Source organism: Protopterus annectens, chromosome 9.part0, assembly GCF_019279795.1.
Source record: "Protopterus annectens isolate FY-2018-M chromosome 9.part0, PAN1.0, whole genome shotgun sequence".
NCBI classification, from domain to species: domain Eukaryota; kingdom Metazoa; phylum Chordata; order Ceratodontiformes; family Protopteridae; genus Protopterus; species Protopterus annectens.
Genome location: NC_056743.1, coordinates 1,500,502,032 through 1,500,522,031, shown reverse-complemented (window position 1 = coordinate 1,500,522,031; position 20,000 = coordinate 1,500,502,032). Strand labels below are relative to the sequence as shown.

Below are 20,000 nucleotides of genomic sequence, written 5' to 3'. Positions count from 1 at the left end.
GTGGTGTAGTGTATGCTATATGTTCAGTTTTCTGGTTTCGGTTTTTGATGTTTTGGTGTTCTAATGGTTTCGGCTTCATGGTCTCGAAATGCTGAAATTCGAGATTTCAGCATTTCGGGAATATGAAGTGAAACCACACACACACACACACACACACACACACACACACACACACACACACACACACACACACACACACACACACACACTCCTGAAATTTCAAAAAAGAAAAAAAGAGAGAGGAAAATGCAGGAAAACATCTTAAACTTCTCATTTAAAGTTGATTTTTGTAGAGGACAAGCCTCATAAACCCCCAGTGTGGTGACCACGCCTGTTACCTTGCTCAAACTTATATATACCAACTTTGAGATTCCTGAATCTTGTAGGAAGGGTAATACTTTGAGAAGCAGTAGTCTCAGATTTGCTACATGAAAGTTTACATTTTTGCTCATTCTTTCTCTCCAGTCTGGGACTTGCACTAATGAAGGAAGGGTAATACTTTGGGAAGCAGTAGTCTCAGATTTGCTACATGAAAGTTTACATTTTTGCTCATTCCTTCTCTCCAGTCTGGGACTTGCACTAATGAAGGAAGGGTAATACTTTGGGAAGCAGTAGTCTCAGATTTGCTACATGAAAGTTTACATCTTTGCTCATTCCTTCTCTCCAGTCTGGGGCTTGCACTAATGAATATAGGGTCTATTCTGTACTTCACTTGGTTAAGTATATTCATTCAGAAAGGAAGGCTTTGAATGATTTCTATGCCATCCATTCTGTCTCTTCTAAATAAGTGCAATTAGGGTTACCATATTTGGTTATATGAAAAAGGGGATGATAGATTCTTTGTCAGGGCAAAAGGTCTTTCACACTAGATGAAGACCAAAAAAAAAAAGGTCTTTTAGTCTAGAATGCAGAAAATCGCAGTTCCACTTTAAAGACAAGTATCTCCGTGTTTGGTGATTTTTTTGATTGGCCCGAAAACTTGCACAGCAGACCCCCTTCTGTTAAATAACAATACTTACAGAGTTGATGACCCAGAAGGTAAAACAATAAAGCATAGAACCGAACTGTTTGTGACTTGTGGATTAAACTTCTGTTTCCTGTGGCAGCTTCGGTTCTATGCTTTATTGTTTTACCTTCTGGGTCATCATACTGTCTAATTTCAAGGTTGTTTATCGTGTTGGTGACCGGGTCACCTTATTTATTAATACTTACAGAGTCTTTCAACCATAAAAATAGCTTCTGCCTTCGGCACCTCTGGCCATGCAACAAATTACAAATACAAACAACGATTCAGTGTGAAGAATAGAGAAGGTATATATAATGCATTATTTTATATGCAGAAAGAAGGTTATTAAACATTACTAGTCTCTAGACTGATTGACTGCAGCCTGGTACTGGTTTAATAAATGTAAATATTGAATGTCTTGCTCTGGGATGCCTGCAGTGGCTATAACCCCAGAAATCTCTGAAATGCAGATATTTGCTATCAAATCATAATGTCTTTGTGAATTTGGTCAGTTTTCTATTGCTGTTGTACTGAGTTGTTTTTTCTTTCAGTGGTAGCATTGTTCTTACAGCTTAAACAAATTAGATGTCTGTAGTAACATAACAATACAGTTATCTTGATGGTCACTTTGTTTACTATTGCCTTTACATTTGGAATTCAGTTTCCCAGTACCTATGAGAGAAGCTATTTTTTAATGTATAGGATGAGACTCATACCGCTCAAGTGTACCTCATTACAAGGAACATACCTATTTTGGGGTCTTAAAAACTTCATGTTCCTCAAAGTTCCACATTGAAAGGCTCCGTCACACATTCATTAAGAATTTTTAAACTGATATCCATGGTAAATAGAAAAGAATCATATTAATTCATTAAAATATATTTTGTATGAGTAAAACCAGCATATTTTAACCATTGCATGATCTTCCTAGCTGAAGTTGTTAGTACTTTGCTAGTATGTGTTCCACATTTTGCCCATTTGTTCTATATTTTGAGGGCTAGTTTTCCTTGTTTCAGAGATGGAAGGTTGAGAGCTATGATAAGGCTTCCTTCATTAGCTGATATATTTTTTGTTGTGAGATAATACAACAACTCAAACAAAATCAGGAATATAATTAAACAAAGAGACAAGGCTTGGACAATCAGAATGCACTAAATTATCAACTTCATTAAGGTTATCTTCCCATTAGAAAACAATCCAGAACTGCAGCCGACTTTGATAAATCATCACCATTTGAAAAGGAAAAGCAAAAAAGCCACCGGACAGTGGACTGCCCAAGAATTTGTGGATAGAAATAAAATCCCTTAGAGGCTGATTTCCAGCCCTTCTATCACCCCCAGAAAGAGCAATACAAGCAGCCTCTCTGCAGATGACTATAAAAAAATTCTCACATTGCCTCCATTCAAGCCATCATGCAGTCTCTCCAGCTTCAAACCACAATTAATTAAATTGCAACTCATCATCAAGGCTATATTTGTTAACATACTACACAGCAACTTTCTTTTTTTCTGAGATCTCTGTTAAAAAAAAAATTAAGAACTTATTAAAAAACATAAAACTCTCCCAGAAAACATCAACACTCTGCATCCTATGTTCCATAGGAGAACAGAGGATAAAACTGAAAAGCATCTTACCTTTGTCTTCAGTCTTTTACTTACTTCAGGAATAGTCCCCCAGTGCCAAAGCACACTACCGTTATTCCCCTTCCAAAGGTACATCTTCCCAAAACTCAAAAGAGTATAGAACAATACCCAATCTCTGCTCAACAGCTAAAATCTTTGAAAATAATTCTTTGCAAACAAATGTTTAAGCACATCAATAGCTATGTCTTCCTTTCAGATAAGGGGCATGGCTACAGAAATGCCTTTCCACTACAGTTCTTCTCTCAGCAATAGATGCAATCTATATCTATAGTAATATCAACAATGGCTGCATTACAGCTGGCTTATATGTATGACTAGGCCTAGGGCATTGAAACTATAAATCAAAACTGCTAATTTGCAAACTGTCTTGTAAACAAAGTCCATTTAAATAACCGACCTTCAACAATCGGCTCACTTGGTGCAGGCAGGTGTCCCTTAGAGATCAAACCTTTTTCACATTTTTTCACATGGAGTCAGGATGTCACTTCAACAGTGACAATAATCTAGAGCCAAGGTTTTCACCACCAGGTGGCTAAGCCCTGCTGTGGCTGTTCTTCCACACCATACAGTCATATGCACACTTACATCTATGACCAATTTGGAGTGTCCAATCCACCTACTGCATGTCTTTGGAATGTGCGAGGAAACTGGAGCAACCAGAGAAACCCACGTAAACACAGGTAGGACACTTAAATGATGCCCACTAATATTTGTTACTGCTTTATAACTGGCTATTCCTGTCCACCTTTTCTACCCCCAGACACAGCAGTGACACTGGAGATCACTGCAATTCAGGTTCTCTGCACTGAATATAAGCAAAAAAAGCAACAAATAAACAGTAACGAAATACCTCATTGAATCAAGTTTTCAGTCTTAAGAGATGACAGCAGTACTTACTTGTTGTCCTGTGACCAGGAGAATACTTCCTTCTTTCCCATAAACCACCTGTCTGTAGATGTGATCCATCACTAAAAGTTCACTCCAGCAGTTTTGCAGGAGTCTCATTTGATCTTCTACCTTAGGGAGAGAGCAAACACAAGTTAGACTGACTTAGGCAGACATTAAAAAAGAGTTACTTGTTTGCAGGATTATACTGCAGCAACATGTATAAAATATTTAAAAGCAAATAGTGTTTAATGCTTTACCCCTTCCCAAGCTATTGACCCCCTTCACAAGTTTAGGCCTTAGATGCACCATCATTTTGAAATAATCTACTTATTATGTATGATCTGGGCTGCTTACATTTGCTTATCTAGAATGCAGGGTAATTTCTTAACACTTCATCCCTGTACTCCCTACTGAGGTTAACCAGACTGATGCAGGTCTGTTTCGGAAGAACGTTAAGGGACACTGTTTGGTATGCCAGCACTGTTTTACTTAGTTGCAAAACCAGGGCAAATTTCTAATTCCCCATCCATTTGGTCCGAATTACTCTTAAAAAGGGTTCATAGGTTCATAGGTAGGTACTAGTCTATCGCCCCAAGGGCCTACGTAAGCCTAGCCAACAAGGTTCCCTGGCTTATGCCACCCAAGAAAGTTGTTTTCTTGTGCCACTGTCAAGCAGAGACACAGAATTGATCCCTGGGGTGTATTTCCTATTTCTCATCCACTCATCAAGATTTTTCTTGAAGAGTGCTAAAGAAGAACTATGCTTGACATAGATGGGTAGCCTGTTCCAGAGTATGGGAAGTCTCTGGGACAGGAATCTATCCCTCCAGCAAGTCTTGTTTATTGTTGTGACAAGGTTTAGGTCCCTAGAGCATTTAGCTTGGAGGGACTGGGATTTCTTTAGGTGTAGCATGTCCAACAGCTCTGGGTTTGACATAGCTTTATATGCTTGGAGATCACCTCGGAGTAGGCGATATGCTATGGAGTAAAGCTGGAGTTTTTTGAGGTGATCAGTGTAGGGCATTTGTTTGAGGCCAGTAATCCTCTTTGTGAGGTACTTCTGTGGCCTTTCCAGCTGCTGCAGATGTCTTATGAAGTACATTCCAAAAGGGGCGTTGTACTCTATAATGGGTCTAATGAGTGTTGAGTAGAGGGGAACAATGACCTCTTTTTCCTGGATGAGAACCCTTTTATGATGAGGTGTGCCACATAGAAGGACATCCTGACTACTGTGACAATGTGACTATCAAAGGAGAGACTACTGTCCACCTGGGTCCCAAGGTCTCTTATCACACATTCAGTGTTAAGTAGATTGCTGCCTATGTGGTAGTTCATGGGTACAGAGTTTTTAACCAAAGGGGATGACACTGCACTTTTTGGCATTGAGCTTGAGGCCATGGCTCTAACACCAGGCATCTGTCTCAGCGAGGCCCTTCTGTAGGATGTCCACATCATTTGGGGACTTGCCTATGGCTTCTAGTTTGCAGAAATCTGCGAACTTCGTTAGCCAGAGGCCTTCTGTGTTAGCCTGTACTTCAGAGAAGTAGATACCAAACAGGAGAGGTCCCAGGATGGAACCATGTGGTACTCCACTTGTCACTGCTTTGAGGTCAGATTTGGAGTCTGCAACTTTTACAGTGTGGGTTCTGTCAGTAAGCCATTTGGCAACCCATCTTGTGATGTAGGCATTTATACCTAGTTTAGTGAGTTTAGCTATAATTCCAGAATGGGGGATGGTGTCGAAAGCCTTGGCGAGGTCAAGATAGGCTGTGTGAACCACCTTACCCTCATCTACGGCTTTGTTGACTGCCTCAAAGAAGTCGATCAGTGTCAGGAGGCATGATCTGCCTTTTACAAATCTGAACTGGGTGGGATCCAGAGTTTGGAGGTTACCAATGTCTTTGTTTATGAGTTCCATGATGATACTTTCCTTGGCCTTGCAGACCAGGCTTGTCAGGCTAATAGGTCGATAGTTCCCGGGATCAGTGGTGGCTCCCCCTTTGTGGAGTGGGATAACTGTTGCTGTGCACCATTCTGTGGGCACAGAGCCTGATGCGAGGCTATTATTGAACATGGTGCTTAAGTGGGGAGCCAGTTCTTTCTGAAGTTCGTGTAAAACGCAGCCTGGGATGTTGTCCGGTCCCATGGATGCTGTGTTTTTGGCTTTAGAAAGTGCAGCTTTTACCTGCATAGTTGTGATTACAGGGACTCTGCATTCTTCCTGTATAGATATGGGCCCTTTAGGGGGTGGGGGGGGGTAAAGTTAGCACTGAACCTATCTGCCAGGATGTTGGCAATATCAGTTGGTTCTGTAATTTTGGTGCCATTGTGCTGTAACTCAGAGCAGATCTGGGTGTTGCCATTGTGATTCTTGACATAGCTATAGAATGCTTTGTGGTAGTCCTTAGAATTAGTGGCAATTTTGTTTTCGTAGCTAGCTTTGGAGGATCTTATAAGGGATCTCAGCTTCTTACTGAGGCTGACCAGGGAGCTCCTCCACTCATGGGATTTTACTCTCTTTTGCAACAGTTTCTTCCTTCTGTTGTACAGTTTGTTTATGGCAGGGGACCACCAGATTGGCTTCCTTTTTTTGGAGGATAGCATATTGGTTTTGTTTGGGATAGCACAATCCATGCACTTGTGTAAGTGCTTATAGAGTGCACTTGTGTAGGATTCAGTGGTTGTAACTGTATTGTCCATCTGCAAGGGTGTCATGAAGTTCACCACTTCTGTCTTAAGAAGCAAGAAGTTGGCTTTGGAGAAATTTTATACCATGGTTTCCTTAATGGGGGGTGGGGGGAGGGATGTGGATATCAAGAGTGATTAGCTTATGGTCATATTGGACCAACGAGGAGTTGACTTCAGGTGTGGAAAACCGGTCACTCATGTTGGTAATGATTAGGTCTAGGATATTGTTGCCCCTGGTGGGGGTGTGGATAAGTTGATACAGGGCATTGGAGTTTATGAATTCCAGAAAGCGTTGAACTAAGGAGTTGGTACATGAGTAGTTTTCCCAGTTAATGCTGGGGTAGTTGAAGTCGCCCATTATTAGGGTGTTTTGTTGAACCCTAATATTTTCCAGTACATGAAGAAAAGAGGAGTGGGAATCCTGGGTCATGGTGGGGGATCTGTAGCAAGCTACAATTTGGATTGCAGTTTTGCCCAGAGTTAGTTGCACTTGGATAACCTCGGATGCATTATGCTGAGCAACTAGCCTGGAGGTGTGGATATCCTTAATGAATATGGACACACCTCTGCCTTTGGTGTTTCGGTCTAGGTTACATGGCTGAAAAGTGTGGTATGAGTTATAGCCTGGTAGTGCAAGGGTGCTTTCTGCAGCCTTGAGCCAGGTCTCAGTCACTGCCAGATATCGATGTTCTCCATTTTGAGTGAGTGCATTTTGAGATTTAGACTTCTAGCATTGAGTAGCATTACCCTCAGGTTTTGCTTACCTGTTCCTGTTACGGTGGTGAATTTGTTATTTGAACCTTGCCTGAAAAAGGCACTATAGGGGCAGCAAGAGCCTTAGCCAGTATCCAGAATCCCAGGGGTGACAGGTGCAGGCCATCTGTGGGGGTTAGGGAAGAACTTTTTCCACATGAATGGGACGCCTGTTTCAGAGAAGTGGTATTCTCTGACACATACCTGTCCCTCCAACATGACCTATTTATGTTGTAATTAAGTTGTAAGTCCCTAGATATGGTAATTCTGATGCTATTTGTTTTGAAGATATGTTGACAGTCCATCAGAGAAGAATCCATGGGTGCTTGCAAGCCAACCATAGATTGCCTCTCAACAGTCTGTAGGAGACTGAGTAAAGAGATAGGGCTTTAAGGCAATCTGCTTAGGATATGTTTTTTATGCCCTGTATCCTTTTTGCAAGGAACCTCTCTGCATGTTCTCTTTGTTGCTTGTGCCTTGTTAGGTACATACCAAAGGAGGTGTGTATGCCAAGACTATATATTCCCCATTCTGAAGGAGGTATGGGCCTCCTTGAAATTGATTACATGTATAGATCTGAAAACACGGGAGTTAATACATATCTGCTAACCTCACAAGAGTGAAAGGCTTGAAAAATGAGGTGAAGAAGCCTAAGATGACTTTCTTGCTTAGTTTAGCAGAATCATATTGGCGTCACGTGGGAATGGAAATCAAACCAGAAGTAGACAAAAAGCAGGCAGCAACTAAATGTGGCAAAAAAAGCAAAACAAACGAAATACTATAAAGTGAAGGATCAGATGGGAAGGCAAGAAATGTGGAAAATACATAAATATAGTTTCAGTCATCTGCAAGCTTGGTCAGCTAAAGGCCCTTGACATTGGCGTTAACTTCAGAGAAGTAGATACCAAAAAGGAGTGGACCAAGCACAGACCCCTGAGGGACTCCATTAGTAACCAGCCTCTTTGTGGAGGTGGAATGACCTATCTTAACTTGTTGGGTCCTATCTGAGAGCCACCCAACTTTTCAGTGGGTAACATAGAGGTGTTTATACTTAATTTCATGATTTTGTCTACAATAGCCAAGTGGAGTATTGTATCAAATGCCATCGCCAGGTCATGGTAGGCAGTTTGCATATTGCCATCATCCATTGCCTTGGTGACATTCTCAAAAACGTCCACAGAGTTGAGCAGGCATGATTTGCCCTTGATGAAACCAAACTGGGTTGGATCCAGTGTTTATAGAGTTCCTATGCTATTGTTAACAATTTCCATGATAAGTATTTCCATGGTTTAGCATGTGAGACTAGTCAGGCTTATGTGTCTGTAGTTTCCTGTGTCTCTAGTTGGCTCACCCTTGTGGAGAGGGATAAACGTTTCAGTTCTCAATTCACATAGTACAAAGCCTATCTTGAGGCTATGGCTAAAAAGTGACTCTAGTGATCCTGAGAGGTCACTTCATGCTGTTTAGGGTCATCCTGGGATATTATCAGGGCCCATTCACTTGGTACTCTTGGCCTTGGAGAGTGTGTTGAGGACCTGCTCTGTGGCAGTTAGTATTTCCTGAGGAGTGGCTGGAAGGGAGTGAGGGGTAAAACTGGAGCAGAGTCTATCAGGCAGTAAATTTGCTATATCTTTCTTCTCTGTATAGGTGGCTCCATTTACAATTAGTTCTGCATATTATTGTGTGCTGCTTTTGAGGTTGCAGACATAACTAAAGAAAGTCTTAAGGTTTCCCTTGGCCTGGGAGCTATTTTCACCTGAAACGTGGCTTTAGTAAATTTGTCCTCTGAGTTTCTTGTTTAGATTGATGAGAAATTTTTTTATCCTTTTTGGGCATTGCACTTCCTAATTTTTGCAATGACTTTCTTCCTTTTGTTATGCAACCTATTGATATGGACATTCAGCCAATGTGATTTGTTTTTAGTATTTGTTTTATGCTTATTCTTTGAGGCTGCAGCTGTCTCAATGCAGCTACTAATATTATTGTACAAGATCTTTGTGAACAATTTTGCATAGGCAGCAGTGTTCTCAGTGTTTAGAGGGGTTTGAAATTTTTCCAGATCATCATTTAGTAGTATAAAGTGTGCTTTAGAAAAGTTTCTAAATGCTCTAGTGTTAGCAGGGGTCCTGGGGTTTTATTTTTATTTCAAAGGAGATAACTTTATAGTGAGTTCAGCATTCTCCCATGGTAATGAAGTCCAACTCCAGTAATTTTGCACCCTGTGCTGCAGTAGCGTTGTCACCTCACAGTAAGATGCTGTCCTGTTCGTTTCTCAGCTAGAGCGCCTTCTGTGTGGAGAGATGCGTGAATGGGCGTACCTTCGTTGAAGGTTGTGCGTCAGAGCTGGCAACTCGGCACATAAAAATCTACTGCCAATCATTAGCGGACCGGAGTACCACTGTGGCAACCCCTAACCAGGAAAAGCCGAAAGACACAACAACAACAACAACAAGTGGCCATGTGAACTATCAGGTCCAGAATGTTTATGTTGACAAAGTCCAGAAACCTCTGGTTCTGCACATTTGGAGTCATGTATGATTCAAGATTTATAGTGTGGTAGTTAAAGTCACCAATAAACATGGTATTGGGTTGAATGGTGAGTGACTCCAGTACATTTAGGTTAAGTGTTATGAGTTTCCTGGGTCATAGAGGGAGACCTATAGCTTGCTAGGATATGGTATGGGACTTTGCCAATGATAACTTGGAGATGGAGAATCTCAAGCTTGTTATCCTGTTTGACCAGCCTTGAGGTATGGTTGTTTTGGATGTAGATAGAGACACCTCCTCCTTTAGTCCTTGCCTGTGAAGCAGCTGGTCTAAATGTGTTTAAGGCATTGTAGCCCTGCACTGCTCGGGAGCTCTCTGTGGCTTTAAACTATGTCACGGTAACACTCATGTGGACTATGCCAGAGATCTGATGACTCAAGCACATGCATGATTTAATGGATACTGATCCCTGACAGGCGGCTGAACATGACCTTTACCTTATTTAGCCTGGTGAGTAGGACATCTGTGTGTCCCACAATGGAGTCTCCTATGACCAAAAGAATAGGTTTTGTGGAGGTAAGCTTTATGTGCTTAGATGTTGAGAAACCATGGGATGTTGCAGTATGTGTTTTATTGTTTCTTGTTTTTGTTGAGTGCTGTAGAGGTTATTAAGGACACCTTTTCAATGCAGTATCAAGGAGGACTTCGTAATTTAGGGAGATTACATTTAAGAACCTGAGCATATGTGGGTGTATGTGTCTGGTTCTTACTATGTGAGGTGCGTGTTTTGTGTGTGTGTGTGTGTGTGTGTGTGTGTGTGTGTGTGTGTGTGTGTGTGTGTGTGTGTGTGTGCGTGTGCGTGCGTGTGCGTGTGTGTGTGTGTGTGTGTGTGTGTGTGTGTGTGTGTGTGTGTGTGTGTTGCTGACAACATATTTGGTATTAAAGGTTATTCTATGTGAGAGCCTTGCCTACATCTCTCATATTCCATATCTGTTTGTTGGAGAATTAGGTGGTTGTCAGTATACATAATGCAATTGCTGTATTGCCTCGGGACTTCCATATCCAACAGGCCAGCTACAGAGATAGCAGGGAAGTGCATGTCCCTGGCTATGGGTCCTTATTGCATGTTCTACAAGGGGATGGTGTTTGAAAGGTTTACAGCTGGCTAGCTCAGTTGCTGTACTTGTGTAGATTCCTAACTAGACTGCTAAGACTGCTAAGACCAACCTTGTGGGGTGGGTGCTTCTCAGTCCCCAAACTAGTCACTCTGTGTGCAAGTAAGTGTTATGGGAATTTCAGGGGTAATTTTATAGGGAAAATGTCAACTCTTGGTGCCTGTGTCTTATACAAGGCACTGCTAAAACCTGCTGCATGACAAGCAGCATTGTTCAAACACACCAAATTTACAGAAGCCAAAAAAGTAAATAAATAGACTACTTAGCCCTCTGGTCAATAAAACAATCTCAGCTAAAGTCTTCCTGTGTTCTTCACTGAAAGCATCTTAGTTGTTCTTCTAACTACTGTTGCATTTGTCTTCATGTTCAACTACATATTTAATGATTAAAATGAAACTAAATGTTCTGCAGTTCTTATATTGCATTTGGTACTTTTATTTACATGCTTTGTTTTTGCCTTGCTTTTGATACATTCTGATTCTTTGCATTGTTTATGTATTGTTTTCAGTACTGTATTGTAACACATTCTGTCTTGATGTATTGTATTATGGTTTTTGGCCTAAAAATGACTTTCTACCAGTCAACTAACCTGGGAAACAAACAATAAGCAGAATTAAATAATTAAATAAAGAAATACTGCCCCCCCCACGAGAACAAGCATAAAACCTGTGCTGGTAAGGCAGACAATACACAGGAACCTAAAGAAACAATATTAGGCAAACAATCATAGGAATTATAAAATACATAGCCACACACACACACACACACACACACACACACACACACACACACACACACACACACACACACACACACACACACACACACACACATTTAACAATATACACTTAGACGATCATGCTGCTCTTTACAACTACTTAATAATTCTCACCCCTAAAACTGAGCAGGGTCATGCATATTAACCTAGGTGGAAGTTTGAGTCTACCCATCCAGTTGTCAAGATTAGCCACAGAGCAAAGAGGGCTCGTTATTTATTTTTTTCTTTACTTGGGTTAAACACTGATCACAAATATGACCATTTCTCTTCCAACCCTTGGTCCTTTCTGACCAAGAGCAGACAAAAATAATTGCTTACAAACTCAAAACATTACAAAGGCACTTTGTAGAGATACAAATTTAGTATACAGTAAAAAATTAAAAGCACTAGATAAATGAAAGAGTAGAGGAAGAGACAGGTGATAGAACAGGAGAATAAAGAAGGAAACAAAATAAAAGGGGAACATATATTCAATGCAGTACATGAATTTGTTTGTAGTAGCATTTTTAGGCAGCCAGGTACAGAGGATGGGTTGCAGAAAAGGGCTAGCAATATCCCTATGCATGATTCTTGAAATGGTGGATGTGGTCAAACTATCTAAAAGAGAGGTTTTAGACATAAATACAACACAATTACTAAAGGAGCTATATGAGAGGAGGCTACCAGACTCATTAATTGCAATAAATGGCTTAGATAATTACAGCACAAGCAGAAGTCTCACGAGTTGTGGCCTGGGGACAAGAGAGGTCACTGAATACCTTGGTGTGTGGAAAGGTAATGTTTTCTTATACCAGCTGTGACTCAGGATGAAGGTAGGAAAGTGGTGGACAGTATTTATGTCGATCAAACAATTGTACCCCAACAAAGCCACATGCTATGGCGTTAAGATTTCTTTACATTATATGAATAATCAGGCAGGTGCATTGCGAGCTCAGCAAAGTCAAAGGGAGCTACATTGCGGGAAACATGGCAGCAGGCATGGAACAGTCCTGATTATAAAGCATGTGAACGACTGCCTCACATTTTCTTCATGGAGACCTCCACCCATCCCAACTAATATATATTAACTCCATGATCATGCAACCGTTGAGGAAAGGATGAACTCCAGTATCACTGAAGCCATTTGCAGCAATATTTCTTCAGTTTCATGACACACAGAAAGATCTCTTGGACAGCTGCCACATTCCCTTAATAGTCAAAATGGAGAACATCGATATCTGTGCAGTAACTGAGACCTGGTTCAAGGCTCCAGAGAGCATCCCTACAATATCAGGCTACAACTCTTACCACACTTTTCGGCCACCAAACCAGGACCAAAACACTAAAGTTGGAGGAGTGTCTATATTCACCAAGGATATTCACACCACCAGGTTAGTTGCCCAACACAATGTGTCTGAAATTCTCCAGGTGCAACTAACACTAGGTAAGACTGCAATCCAAATTGTAGTTTGCTACAGATCCCCCACTATGTCCCAAGATTCTCACTACACCTTTCTAAACATACTGGAAAATATTAAGCTACAACCAAACACCCTAATACTGGGTGATTTCAACTACCCTGCCATTAACTGGGAAAACTACTCATGTACCAACACCTTTGCCCAACGGTTCTTGGAATTCATAAATTCCAATGCTCTGGATCAACTAATTCATAATCCCACCAGGGGCTCCAATATCCTAGACCTGGTCATTACCAACATGGGAAATCGATGCTCCACACCTATGGTCACCCCCTCATTGGTCAGGTCTGAGCATAAGCTAATCACCCTTGACATCCACATCCCTCTCCCACCCCCCCAGTAAGGAAACCTCCAAATAAAACTTCTCCAAAGCCAACTTCATGCTACTCAAGTCAGAAATGACAAACTTCATGACATCCATGCAGACAGGAACTGAATGTTTGACTGCAGAATCCTACACTAAGGCACTGTATGAGCACATCCACTCGTGCATGAATCGTACCATCCCAAATAGAACCAAGATGCTCTCCTCCATAAAAAGGAAGCCAGTCTGGTGGTTCTCTGCCATAAACAAACTTTATAACAAAAGGAAGAAACTGTTGCAGAAAAGAGAAAAATCCCAGGATGCAAAAAACTCCCCTACAAGCCTCAGCAAGGAGCTGAGTTCGCTCATAAAATCCTCCAAAGCTAGTTACGAAAATAAAATTGGCAAAGATTCCAAAGACAGCAACAAGGCATTCTATAGCTATGTCAAGAATCTAAATGGCAATGCTCAGATCTGCTTTGAGCTACAACAGAATGGCATTAGATATACTGATCCCAAGGATATTGCCAGTATCCTGGCAGATCATTTCAGTGCCAACTTCACCCCCCCTCTCACCCCCTAAAAGGCACATCTCAATACTGAAAGATTGCCAAATTCTGGTAATAATGGCCACACAGGTAAAAACCTCACTCTCCAAAGCTAAGAATACAGCATCCATGGGACCAGACGACATCCCGGGCTGTGTACTACATGAACTACAAAATGAACTGGCACCTCACCTAAGAGTCATGTTTAATCATAGCCTCACCTCAGGCTTTGTGCCCACTGAAAGGCACACAGCTACAGTAGTCCCACTCCACAAGGGGGGATCCACCTTGGATCCTGGGAACTACTGCCCCATCAGTCTGATGAGCCTGATATGCAAGGTCATGGAGTGTATTATCATGGAACTTATAAACAAAGACATTGGCAACCTTCAAACACTGGACCCCACCTGGTTTGGGTTCGTGAAGGGCCAATCTTGTCTCCTGAACCTGATTGTCTTCTTTGAATCAGTCTCCAGAGCTGTGGACGGGGGTAAGGCAGCCCACACTACCTATCTCAACTTTGCCAAGGCCTTCAACACCATCCCCCACTCTGGAATCATAGATAAACTTACTAAGCTGGGCATTAATCCCTACGTCACTCAATGGGTTGCCAACTGGCTTACTGACAGAACCCACACTATAAAAGTAGCCGACTCCAAATCCTGCTCCAGCCAAGTGACAAGTGGAGTACCTCAGGGTTCAGTCCCAGGACCGCTCTTGTTTGGCATCTACTTCTTTGAAGTACAGGCCAACACTAAGGGACTCTGACTAACAAAGTTCGTAGATGACTGCAAACTGGGAGCCATTATTGAATCCCTAAATGATGTGGATATACTACAAAAGGGCCTTACAAAAACAGATGCATGGTGCCAGAGCCATGGGCTCAAGCTCAATGCCAAGAAATGTATAGTTATCCCCTTTGGGAAAAAACATGTACCTGTGAATTACCACATAGGTGGCAGTACACTAAACACCGAAAGTGTGATAAGATACTTAGAGACACAGGTGGATAGTGGTCTCACCTTTGATAACCACATTGACACAACAGTCAGGGAATCCTTTTGTGTGGCACACCTCATCACTAAGGGCTTTTCATCCAGAAAAAGGAGGTCATTGTCCCACTGTACTCACCCCTCATTAGACCAATTATAGACTACAATCCCCCATTTGTTATGTACTTCTCAAGACATCTGCAACAACTGGAAAGGCTGCAGAAATACCTCACTAAAAGAATCACAGGCCTAAAGCAGATGCCTCATGCTGACATCTAAAACAAACTCCAGCTATATTACATGGCATATCGTCTACTCAGAGGTGATCTCGACTTAACATACAAGGCCATGTCAAACCCAGAGCTGTTGGACATGTCACACTTAAAGAAATTCCAATCCCTCAGAGCCACACGATCCAGGGATCTAAACCTTGTCGTCACAATGAACAAAACATGCTGGAGGGATAGGTTCCTGACCCAGAGACTCCACAGACTCTGAAATAGACTGCCCATACATGTCAAGCAGAGCGCACCTTTGGCCTTTTTCAAAAGGAACCTTGACGATTGGATGGGAGATAGGAAATTCACCCCGGGGATCATGTCAGTCGCCCTGCTAGACTGGGGTCCAGGGAGTAAATATTGTGGGAAGAAATAGCCAGAGAATTACTATGGCTAGGCTATCGGCTCAGTGACAATGAAAGTGTGAGTATTTCAGTCAAGTCAACAACCCTTCAATGGAGTGCTGACCTGTTGAAAACATTTGGGACAAAAAACTTCTGCCAACTGTGGGGATTTATTTTTCTTCCAAACGTGTATTACTTCAGAGTTGGTATATAATTTTTTCTTTTGGGGGGAAGAAAAACTTCTTTGAGGTTCACTGAAAGTTAATTTGGCCTGAAAGAGCTATCAATTGATAAAAAAAGAATCTGTGAAAGCATAGTTTCAACTGAGTACTTTGCACGTCATTGACTATTACTGGTTATTTTTTTATTGCTGCAGCTGTGTTCTTTGCAGAATAATAGTTTGTTTTATGAATCTTTGTAAAATTCTTCCTTGTTAAACAGTACTACTTGGCCAAAAGTAAAATATGTATTTTCTAAACTGAGTAGAGCCTCTATCTCCCACCCCACTCACACACACACACACTCAATTAATATAGCCATTTCCAAGTCTGATGTATCCCGGAAAAAGGGGTATGACTCATATGGCTTCAGTTTCAGAAACAGTTAAAAATGCAGTAAAGATTCATAACACAGGTAAGGTGTACTTTCACCCACTAGCAGCTTATACCCTGAAACTATTGTCAATAGAGTTTACAATGATGAACTCACACTTTAACCAAATTACCTCCTACTAACTAATCTCCATGCTATACTTTCTATGTATGACTCTTGACTAAATAATTAGGGTGCTGCAGACTGCTGCTGAAAACAATCTGTTTGCCTTCTGGGCCTCACTCAGCAATGAAACAAGGAACACTTAGACATCTGCTTCTACAGAAATATTCAGTGCTAGGAATTCTATCTAAATTGAGTAATTTTAAATATATTATTGATGTCATAGTGCATGTAAGCTGTTCTTTAGTATTCCTTCCCCACACATACAGACATACTGACATGTAAACAATATGTACTTGGTGTGTATATGTGTCTGTGTGGGTGTAGGTGGATGTAGGTGTATGTGTGTGTGTGTGTATGTGTGTGTGTGTGTGTGTGTGTGTGTGTATGTGTGTGTGTGTGTGTGTGTGTGTGTGTGTGTGTGTGTGTGTGTGTGTGTGTGTGTGCGTGTGTGTGTGTGTGTGTGTGTGTGTGTGAATACTTTAAATGAATCAATACCTTAAGTTCTTTGAAGAATACACAGCTTCGGGCCCATTCCACCAAGCAAAATAATGTCTGATCTGCCATTTTGGTCATAATCCCAAATGTATTAAGTCTGTCATGTTTCCCTCTGTTGGCTTGTTCCTGCTGTAGATGATTAAGAATCCTAGACTGGAGTTGATGCTCTTCCATTTCACACCTCAACAACTCCAAAATCAAAGGTGGCATTCCACAATGTGAAACTGGCACATAAGGGCTTCCCATAAGGTGGTGGTCAGGTGAACCCATAAAAAGTGGATCCATGTACTCTGATTTTACAGGGCAAAGAGGGTAAGGGTTATAGATCTGGAACCCTGGTATGCTGTGCTGGCTTGTTAAGGACATGTTCGTTGGTGTGCAGCCAGGAGCATTTCTGCTGTAGTCCTTAAAAGGTGACAATTGACTGTGTTCTAGTGAATGTGATTTCTGTTCATTTGATGGTGACATAGTCCCATTACCTTGGAATGTGTGAATTGACTGCAAAATAGATTCATGCTTTATTCCACTTTCAGAAACCACAAATGTCTTTTTTTGTTGCTTTAATTCTCTATCTCTTCTGTATAAGGGCCCAAATTTGTTCCGTCCACCTCTCATTCTGTCTGCTCTTACAGCTGGAGGAAGAAAACAGCACATTTAGAATTATGATGTGATTGACAAGACAAACATTTAAATGAAAGTCACTAATTACTGTGGTATCATGCATTCTTATTCAAATGTTTGGGCCCTGTTTATACTGTTTTCATCTAAAACGAGAAATGAAATTTTAAGCAATCTTACACAGCATAAAATTACAACAAACTAATGTTTACACACACACACACACACATATATATACTTATATATATATATATATATATATATATATATATATATATATATATATATATATATATGTGTGTGTGTGTGTGTGTGAGATGACAATATATTTAACAACTTGTACTTTCCCCCACAGAGGGTATAATGAGCCTTTGCTTTTGTTCAGGTTTAGAGACTGGGGCTTTTCTGGAAAAAATAAGAAAAGAAAACAAGTAAAAAGACAAAAAAAGAGAGAAGCAACAGGTTCCACTGTATGAAAAAGAACATATTCAGTTTCAGCTACTATGTACTGTCAGACTAAATATTCACATTGGTAAGATGTGTGCTAAAAGGCTGACAAGGAAATCTGATCTAAGACTTGCACAGACATCTTGTTGGGCCTCTATAGTTTTAACAAGCTGGTTGTCTCAGATCTGCCAGGTCACTTTGAAATTGTTCACCTCTCAGGCACAATCTGTAACTGCTGACTCATTTTAAAGAGCTATTGCTCTTACTATGACTACACTCTTTGTACTCCTTTTCATCAAGGCCAAATTCTTAAAAGCTTCACGACCTGAGAAAGTGCTTCCATTAGGTGATTGATATGATATTGCTTTTACTACAGTCACTCCAACTTGTTTTTCATCAATTGTACTTACATTCAGGAGGGTGTAAATAGGTTCAAAGTCTATTAATTTAAATGGAGTTGGAGACTACAGCTATTTGGAGAACAACTGTTTCTCTGAGTTTTAGTGACTTTGAAGTGAATCTAACAATAAGGGGGGTTTTAGTTGAAGGCTCCAACACAGGGGTGCAAGGGAGCTTGCTCACGCAAAAAACAAATTGCTATTTTTGTTAATAACAATTGCAGGAAAGCAGTCTAGTTTTAAGTGTATGTGATTTGTGTACTTGGCCTGCTGCTATCATTTAACTGCAGACCAGAAATGTCACTTATATTAAAGTTTTGGTATAACGGTTAATGTGTTCACTTCATAAGCACAAGGAACATGGTTTGATTCTAATCTAGGGTTATACAATGTCCCTTCAGGGCAGCTAGCCTAATATTCATCTATGAACCCGTATGGGACTAGTTTCAATCAAATGTAGCAGGCCTGGGAAAAAACTACATCAGATAGTGGTCTACTGTAGGATATCGATCATCATGCAGCCAAACCCAGAGTCTGGATGGAAAGCTGATAAAATCAGCAAGCAAAAGAGAGTAGTATTGCTGGAAATGAATTCATCCTCAAGTGTCAGTGAGTACCGTCACAAGTTGGACCCTGTTTTTATAAAATCTCACCAGGATGACACCAATATATAGACTGTATTTTACATATCATATATCACGGACAGAAGTAGGTGCACAAGTTCCAGGATAAAAAAGTGTCAAATCCTGGTAGGCGCACTGGTGCCAGGAGTGGAAAAATTACAGTGTAGAATCCTTAAGACAAGGGAACATTCCTACAATGGGGTTAGGCCAAGCTCAGGAGGAAGATGTTCCCCTCCTGTTGTAGAAGGATGTAGTAGTCCACAAATACCACAAAAAACTGACAGGCCAAAAAGAGCCATAAATATGATAGAGTAGACTATTAAGAATAAAAAAGAAATTATGTGTTGTTACTGTTATGCAAGAAACCCAGAATTTCCAAATGGAAGATATTCAAAAAGATTGAGAGAGAAATTAGAGGAAATAAAAATACTTGCACAAGAAAAACTGCCAAAAGCTTTAAATGCAAAATTGTTTTCATTATTACAACAGATTCATGAAAAACACTATATAAATCAAGAAACCTTGGGCAATTTAAAAAAAGAAGTGGATGAGAAAGTGCAAAAAAATAAAGAACAAAACCAGCGATTTTTGAAAGTATAAAAAGAAAAATGGATATGGGAAAGAAAGAGAGATCTAATATGATGTAATATTTATGCAAAAGAGAAGCTAAACTAATTAATACAAAAAAGCAGCTCCAAAGATATTTGAGGTAAAATACAGGCAAAAGCACCTAGATATGGAAAAGTTTTACAATACAAAAATTAAGATCACAAAGAGGGAATACAGAACAGAAGATTAATAAAGTAGAAGTTAAACAAATAGAAGCTGAAGTTATGGAATATCTGCAAAGTGAAGGATTTAGTATAGGTTCATAGGTTGGTACTAGGCTATCATCTCTAGGGCCTATGCAAGCCTAGCCATAACAATTTCCTGGATATTTATTCCCACAATATTTACTTCTCTGGACCCCTGTCTAGCAGGGCGACTGACATGATCCCCGGGGTGAATTTCCTATCTCCCATCCGATCATTAAGGTTCCTTTTGAAGAGGGCCAAGGAGGCGCTCTGCTTGACATGTATGGGCAGTCTATTCCAGAGTATGGGGAGTCTCTGGGTCAGGAACCTATCCCTCCAGCATGTTTTGTTCATTGTGATGACAAGGTTTAGATCACTGGAGTGTGTGGCTCTGAGGGATTGGGATTTCTTTAAGTGGAGCATGTCCAACAGCTCAGGGTTTGACACGGCCTTGTATGTTAAGCAGAGATCGCCTCTGAGTAGACGACATGCCACAGAGTATAGCTGGAGTTTTTTTAGATGGTCAGCATATGGCATCTGCTTTAGGCCTGTGATTCTTTTAGT

The 20,000-nt window shown here is 40.8% G+C and overlaps 1 protein-coding gene across 1 annotated transcript in view; it reads right to left on the bottom strand.

The window, feature by feature from the left end:
- Positions 1-20,000, bottom strand: part of LOC122812139 (nuclear receptor subfamily 5 group A member 2-like) — a 445,215-nt gene that overhangs the window by 38,898 nt on the left and 386,317 nt on the right. Inside the window, exons 4-5 of the mRNA XM_044084444.1 lie at positions 16,557-17,188; positions 3,547-3,666 (exon numbers count right to left, since the gene is read on the bottom strand). Of these exons, the coding sequence (XP_043940379.1) occupies positions 3,547-3,666; positions 16,557-17,188 (752 nt within the window). The remainder of the gene's footprint in view (positions 1-3,546; positions 3,667-16,556; positions 17,189-20,000) is intronic.